The 7,837-nt window shown below is 46.4% G+C and overlaps 1 protein-coding gene across 1 annotated transcript; it reads right to left on the reverse strand.

Annotated features, from left to right (window-relative positions):
- On the reverse strand, positions 1-6,854 carry SLC25A48 (solute carrier family 25, member 48; the record flags this gene model as incomplete). Its single annotated transcript, XM_009578748.1, has 5 exons — positions 1-123; positions 3,196-3,329; positions 4,545-4,793; positions 5,967-6,219; positions 6,783-6,854. Coding segments are annotated over 5 exons (831 nt in total), but the record flags the coding sequence as incomplete, so codon positions are not given.
- Positions 6,855-7,837: the final 983 nt, after the last annotated feature.

Here is a 7,837-nt window from a genome sequence, read left to right on the forward strand (position 1 = left end):
TTAAGGATTGGTCTCAGTTTGGTCTCTTTTCATTGCTTTGAGGGAAAGTTCATAGCCAAGAAACATGGCTGAACTCATTGGGAATCCTCGCACTGCATTGACCGTGATGCCCCTAAAAAAGACCTGTTGGGGATGGAGAAAGGTTAGAGCATAGGAATATACTGGCTACTTTAAGAAGAAGAAGAAAACATTGAACGAAGTCATGGTGGGATTCTGAAGAACCAAATCTTGGTTTGCTCAGGAGATAATGTTCTCACTGCTGTTTTTTGCTGAAGTCTGTGCTGGAGAATGGAAGTACAATGGCAAAAGTCACTGGTTTGGTATCATTGTGCTCCATGCTCCCTATGGACCCCCCTCTGTATCTGCCAGCAAGAGCTACCAGAGGTAAAGGGTAAAAAATGGCCTCATGCCACCGGTGTAGAGCAGAAAGCAAGAAATCTAAAACATCTTCCAGTGTCCTACCTAGCTACGGGTCCTCCCTCCTGTTGCATACATAAGTGTGCGAGGATCATGCAAACCCCAGGGTACAACAAGGAGGCTGTTGCTTTCATGCAGCAAATGCTCTGACTCCCGCGCCTGGGTCTATGGGTGCAGAAGACATTTGGGAAGCGGAGAGGGAGCGGTGCCGACACGGGCACTGTGCCACGTGGACTCTTTTGCTGGTTTCACCTCTGAGCAGAGAAACAATTTCTTAATCAGCAGAAAACTAGGCTTACTCTGTACCTTGCTGAGAACTAGCTCTCACCATTGGCTTTGGAAAAATACTCAATAGAAGCTGGTATTTTCACATGTGGGTTCCTAAGGTCAAGCTTTGGTGCTCATACATATCCCAGAGTTTTCTTTCATTAAGATAATAAATAGAATTTATACAGCCAGACTTCCCCATTCTGCTCAATATATATTTTTTGAAAAGATGCTGGCACTTAAAAGCGTGAAAGACCCTGCGGCTTTTAAGTGCTTGAAGAGTAAAGTGCTATTTGAAAGTGGAGAAGGGGCCCTTGTCACGCCTGGCGTTGGCTTGTCTCCCTCCGAAACCCCCCTCGCTACAAACACTGCTGCCTGGTGTGTGCAAGGGCGTGCACAAGCCACCCGCTCTGGGGTGAGCCTATTTACAAAATGGTGATTGCAGGGAGCATCTCTGCTGGCCTGTTTCCCACAAAATCACTCCGTTAACCACCCAGGCTAATCACTGTGGTCACTAAGCTAAACACCGCAAGTTCAGAATAGACACGAAAAGTAACATCAGCAAAGTAAGCCCCGTCCCAGGCTTTACAAAGGCAAAGCTCCCACAGCTACTGTGAGAAAGCGTGGAAAATCTTGGCTGCAAGACCAGAAGCCCATAGATTTAAGTGTCTAACCAGTATTTTCCCTGAAATACTGAGCTCTGCTAAACACGACTTGTGTCTTGTATCCAATAAATCCAGTGCATGGTGCTGACTTGTATTGGACAGAATCAAAACATCTTCACATTGTTTAGGATAGAGTTTGCAATGTGAAATTGCAATGTTGGGATATTTAGGATATTTCTTGATTTATTGGGGTGTTTTCTTTTGCTATCTTTCCTTTTCTTAGGAAAGATAGAATTTTCTGGGAAGAAATTCAAATTTTTGCAGTATCCATAAAGTAACATGAGAGAGCCATGTTAAATAATAATGAAGATTTATGAAGAAAAGCCCAGAGGCATAAATTTTTCTCATCAGAATGAACACACCTGACTATGGAGAAAGGAAAGGGCTGTATTTACATTTCTTTGTGTACACCAGGCTATTATTTTCAGCACTGCGAATGCTGTTCCTTTGTCCCAGAAGGAGAACATCCAGAGCTGGGTTTGCCGTTTATCACTTCTGTCTCCCAACATATAAAAAGATTTTCCTTACGAGAGAAGGATCTAGTCTTGTCATCAACTGTTACTTAATCCTATTGCTGGCTTTGGTCCGGGTGCCAGGTACGATAGCAGAAAAACTGCAAGCAGCTCAGACCTCAAACGAAAAAACCTAAGTGCCTGAAGGAGTTGTTAACACTCAGGCAGGACGAGGAGTGGAGGGGGTGAGGATGAGGATGGAGAGAGAAGGGAAAACACATGGCCACCCTATGTTTTACTGTGAAACTGCATGCCAAGCTGAACGCGCAGGGCAGGTGGTCTGTGCAGAGCCCGGGGCACCCCGACCCTCCTCTGACCACCCGAGCGTGGTCTTCAGCGTCTCTCCAGGTGCCTGTCCTTCATGTGACTGTGACTGTCCACTCAATGGCAAAGAACGAACCAGAGTGCAGGCTCCTGTGACACTGGCATAACGTAGTGGCGTGTTGGCAGATGTTTAAATCACACTGAGCTGTGATTTTGCAGGTTATTTTTCTTTTTGTAACTTGTAACTTCTCCCTCAGAATGTGAAAATTAACACTTTGGAGCTAAGAGCCCACAAGATGTTTTGATGACAACTTAAATACAGATTTATTTCAGTATCAGAAGACGTTGCTTCTTGTAACCATGCATTGGCAGTGCAATAAAGCTGCAAACCCTGGTCCTCTGCCTTTCACCTTTCACTGAGGCAAAGTTTGCAGGTAGAACAAACAACTTTTATTACACTAATAGATGAAGTCAGAAAAAGGGGATAAGTTTTTTTTGGCATGGAGTCCTTCTTCGCATTTGAAGCCGAAGCAATTCTGATTTAAGATTATTTTCAATCTACTCTGTCTTGGTGCAAAATGAGGGTGGGCAGTGCAAACTGCAGCATCAGTTCCCCCAAAGCATTGCCCAAGGCAACCAAACGCACCCGGGGTGCCAACGCGGTCCCACTGGAATCAGTTCCCATTGACTTCGGTGTCAATGGGAAACATTTGATCTCTGCATTTTGTAGAAGCAATCACAGAGGCAAGATTTTCTACCTCTGATTTACGATAAGTCAAATCATATTCACAATTAAATGCACTGACATGAAGTGTTATTTTAAGTTAATTACACCAGCAGACTGTGACCCCCAGTCATTCATTTTTTCATTGCTGTAAGGCACATTATTACTCTCACTATTATGAGTTAGAAAGAATCTGCACTATAATTACCTACTGTTATTATTATAATTTAGCAGTAACTGGCTTTAGCTGTCTCTCAACCCTGCAGATAGGCTTGTGACAGCCATGGTATTTTCCAATTGAAAATTAAATGCCGAATACCCAGATTTTACTTCAAATAGTACTTACTTTTAAGCCCTCGTTCTGATAGCTCTGCAAGATACAGTCAAGGGTCCCTTTGTACTTGTTTAAATAAACTCCATCTGCCTGAAGTCGACTTTTCACAACATCCATTGGAGTAGCAGTCCCCCAGGAAATGGCTCCTAGAAAAATGCAGAAGTGGTTGACCAATTTCTTCTCAATTTTTCCTTGGCCACAGGTCAGTGAACTCAGAAATTCATCTCTCATCTACCACATCATATTTATGGGATTTTCATTTCAGGGCATTCACCCTGCTCAGGAACAGGAATGGTATTTCTGGGAGCAAAGTTCCCTGTTTCTGGAAGAAGCATTGAGATTTTGGGGGTTATGCTGGTAATCAAATGCAGGCAGCCCAGGAGGTGCTCCCCCAGGTGCAAACACGTCTTCTGCCATGCTTCTGGTGGAACATGGACATGCCGTGGGAAGAGCCCGAGCTGCAGGGAGCTGCCGCTTGGGGCAATTTCAGAAAAACTGGACTCCTCAGTGGAAAAGCAAAGTTTGAGCTGAGAATGCAAGTAAGAGGCTCATGCAACCAGGATTAGGCTCCACGCAGCTGAGATGCATCGTCATTCCATCTATTTACATTGATTAGCCTGCAGCTGAGTGGGATGTTTTGCCTCTCTGAAAAGGTCAGCATGTGACAGCAATACATGGCCCAGTTGGACAGACAAGGGTTTGTTTGGACCTACGTGAGTGTTGGGGCATACTAGAGAAGCTGTGCAAATGGGCCAGGGCTTTGTTTATTTGCAAGAGAAACAGAGAGAGCATTTTGTAATCATTACCTGAGCTAAGGATTGACTTGCATTTAGGGGTCTGCAATGTTAGAAATGGCCAAGAAATGGGGAGTGGCTGTAGGGGTGGCCTTACACATGTAAGCATGGGGGGGGGACGCACATGCCGCTCTTACTGTACACTGGAAAAAAAGAAAGAGAAGATCAATAACAGTCAACTCTGCTTCTGCTGCGTGCTGGTAGGGTGCACACCCTCCTGCTGGGCAGCCAACAGGTTGAAGTCCTTTTCTGGAGGCATCTTGGCTGCCGCGTATCACTTGCAATGAGATACGCAGGCTGCCGTGAGACATCCAGGGAGATGAAGGCGCTGGCTGTTTTCCTTCTCGCTGACATTGAGCCTGATGAAGATCTGATAACATGACTTCCATAAAGTTTGTCAAGTCATAAAGCGCAGCCGTGGTGCCAGGGGACCTGGCCCTGGGGGAGGAAGGTCGTTCAGCCCCATGTCCTCTCCTAGAGGCCAGGAGGATGTGGTGGCCCCTGAGCCACCCCTGGGAACCTTCCTGTCCTTGTTTTGCCAGCGTTGTGGGAAAAAAAGGTGCTTACCTGCTATACCCCCTGCCAGCCAGATGGAGGAGGGATTAGGGGAAATGCATCCGTCAGGGGTAATCCATCCACAGAAAAATGTGTAAGGGATGAAATAGAGGCAGTACCCAGGAACATCCCTCAGAAGCATTGCTCCCGCACCTCGGTATATTCCTGCTATCCCCTCTTTCTGTAGGACTGTCCTAAAGCAGTGAATTGGGCCTCGGTACACGGGAAATCCAGGAACTGTGGGCTTTAGTTTAATGTTTGCTGCAAAAAAAGATACAACTGTTATAATAGCTATATTGCTACAGAACTTCTCTCAAAAGCCTACTGCCACCGCACAAACAGAAATCACTGCCATCCATTTTCTTTTGCTGGGATCAATATGTAGTGTGGGAAAAAACGTTTTAAGAAAGAGGACTTGGGTCCATTTTTAAAAGATGTTTAGACACTTCAGGACAGATTTTTCTTAGATGCATTTCATGCCTCCCAATAGGTATGTGCCCAGTGAGATTTCCAAATGAGTTTAAGGCTATGTGCCTAATTTTCATGGATTTTAACCACATCTGGTGCCAGTCTGCATCTTTGAAAGCCTTGGCATCTTCAGAGTCTGGCCCTTCTGATGTAGAGGACTGAGCTGCTTTTGGAAAGGACGTTAGGTTGCTAAGCTGCACGGAAGCTTTTAAAAATGGACGTAATATTATTTTATCAAACCAATACAAAAATGTTGAGCACCGCAACTGTAATCATGAGAAAGGTGTTTGTGAAAGTGCTGAAATCCAAGCTGTTGGGCTCTGAAGCTGCGCTGTCTCTTCCTTCGGCTGTGGATGTGCTCCGGTGGGGTTTGCTCCGCGCTGGCAGCCTGTGACAAAATTCAGCTGAAGCAGCTCCTTCTGCCCGCAGCTTCGGGAGAGGCTACAGCTGCCGGTGTCCCCTCCTGCCCCGTCTTGCCTGCGCCTGGGGACCTGTAACCCTGCCCTGAATAAGCCAGCGGCTTTCAAATGTACATGTGAAATTTTTGCTTTTGAACAGAGGAGGGTGGAATAACAGAGAGGGATTTATGGGCAAATATACGTGGGACTGAGAGCGTGCAGCAGGAGATGGGGAGCTGGCATTACTGCTGCTGGGATCTGCAGGGGACCCGACAGCCCGGGGACTCACTGTTCCTGCCCCAGGCTCGCGCGGCTCCTGCTCCTGACCAGACCTGCCCCTGTGTTCGTTATAGATCGCAATTGCTGGAAATGCCAGCAGAGATCTGATCAATGTCATTGATAAAAACCTTCCCCTTGAGCTGAGCAGGTTGGGGTCCATCCTGAGGCAGAAGGAAGCATTTTTAGCTCAAGGCAGCAGAGAGCAGGGTCTTAAAGCAAAGTTGCCCTAAAGCTCTCGGTAAACACCGAGAACTGACAGAGAAAGGAAAAAGAAACTCTTGCTTCCTACCTTCAATGTACGGCTGCGTTTGCATCTGTAGCCTTATCTTTACCAGGTCGACAGGAGTGCCGATGCCCACGGAGATGAACCCTGCCACCATGCTGGCCAGAGCCACGTCGGCGAGCGCCGGCGCGCGAGCTGGCTCTCCGTGGCGGAGCTGGCTGAGGAGCCGCTGCGTGTTGCTGAAGACGCCAAACACCACGGAGCTGTAGACGGCGATGCTGGCCAGCGGGAAGGACATGCCTTTGAAGAAGCCGGCCACCTACCCGGGGAAGGGAGCAGGAGTTAACGGGACTGAGCGGAGTAAAGCCCAACTTGCCTATCAGGGCAGAAATGCAAATCCAATTACCAGATGTCTCCTGGAACCATTCGTACATGCTGAGCAAATGAAAATTAATTCATGCTGCTGAAGACTTGTAAAGGTTGTGCAGAATACAGGATATGCTGAAAGCACAGGAACCCATGTAAATGTCCCTCTTATGGCCAGCTTCTGTCCTGGCATCACCAAAGTCAGCAAAATACCTGCGGTAGAGCTTTGCCAGCAGGTACAGGGAAAAGAGCCATTGTGGATGTAACACCCTGACCCATGCGGAGACACGGGGAATGTCATTTATCACTCCCTGGCAGGGATCTCTCTTTTCCCTATAGCAGTAACCAAGAGAATTACCTTCGAGTTAGCAAGAGAAGGCTGTAGGAATTTGCAGTCTCAATTGCACCAACTTTATTGGTCTTCATATAACTGCTGGTGTCAACAGTGATTTTGTATAATTCATCTATTTATCTATTTGCATTTTCTACCAGCACATTTTAAGATAAAGTACTTACAGACTCATTTCTGTACACAGTGAGAACACAGTTGAGTGTATTTCCATATCCTTGTCCAGCTTGCAAACGAGTCTGCAAAAGACATTCATGAAATGCGATTAAAATCCCATGCTTCCAGCCCAGTGAAAGCTCATGCTACGTAAACAATGTGTACTTTGCTTTGAGAGCAAATCCTTCCTCAGTTGTAAAGAAAACAGAGCCATAAAATGAGATATACATGCATCCACCCCCCTTGAACTTTGCCAGAAGCAGGGCTAAACGGAACCTCAGAGGTCTGAAGCTTTCTGCAACATCTGGAATCGATGACTGTCAAATTGCTCTCGAGTCCAGACCAGCTACCCTGGCCGGACACAGTGCTGGCAGCAGCGTGCTGGTGCGCAGTGCTGTCGTTGGCAAGGTCCTGATTTATGTGGAAACTGGAGAGTGATGTGGTCTCCTCCGTGTGGGGACTCTCGGTGGAGGTTGGGATGCGTTGCTTAAGGGTGGAGAGGAGAGCTCCCCTGGGAGGCTTCCGGGGCCCTTCTGATCCAAGGTGGATTTTAAGACACAGAAATACTAAATGGAGCCAAAATAATTCGGCTCCATCTCAGAAGTTCTCCATGCTTCACTCAAAAATACATTTTTACATCATTTCTAACAAAGACATTTCATTTCTGGAAAGCAATGGTTATACCCCTTCCAAAAGATGCCTACAACTGCTGTAAGAAAGGGCATGTAAATCATGACAAAGTCTGTGTGCTTCGACATGCTTTCTCCTTTTCACATATATATAAATATATATATACATGCACACACGTATTTAGATCATCTTTTCATTCAAGCTACTCACAAGTTTGCAATAAAAAAGTCCTAATAAGTTATGCATTTTGGGGACTTAAAGGTGTGGGAGGAAATGGAAACTCTGGAAAGCAGGACCTGGGGCTTCAGCAATTAATCTTGGCTGGGGCCAAAGCTCATTTTTTTATAGGAGGACACTCACCCGTGCTCTATCAGGGATGTTTTTAGGGAATGGGGACAGCATTTCTGGTCGTATCCATCAGCATTGCTGCTAGCAG

This window comes from Fulmarus glacialis, unplaced genomic scaffold (genome assembly GCF_000690835.1).
Source record: "Fulmarus glacialis isolate BGI_N327 unplaced genomic scaffold, ASM69083v1 scaffold10325, whole genome shotgun sequence".
In the NCBI taxonomy this organism is placed as follows: domain Eukaryota; kingdom Metazoa; phylum Chordata; class Aves; order Procellariiformes; family Procellariidae; genus Fulmarus; species Fulmarus glacialis.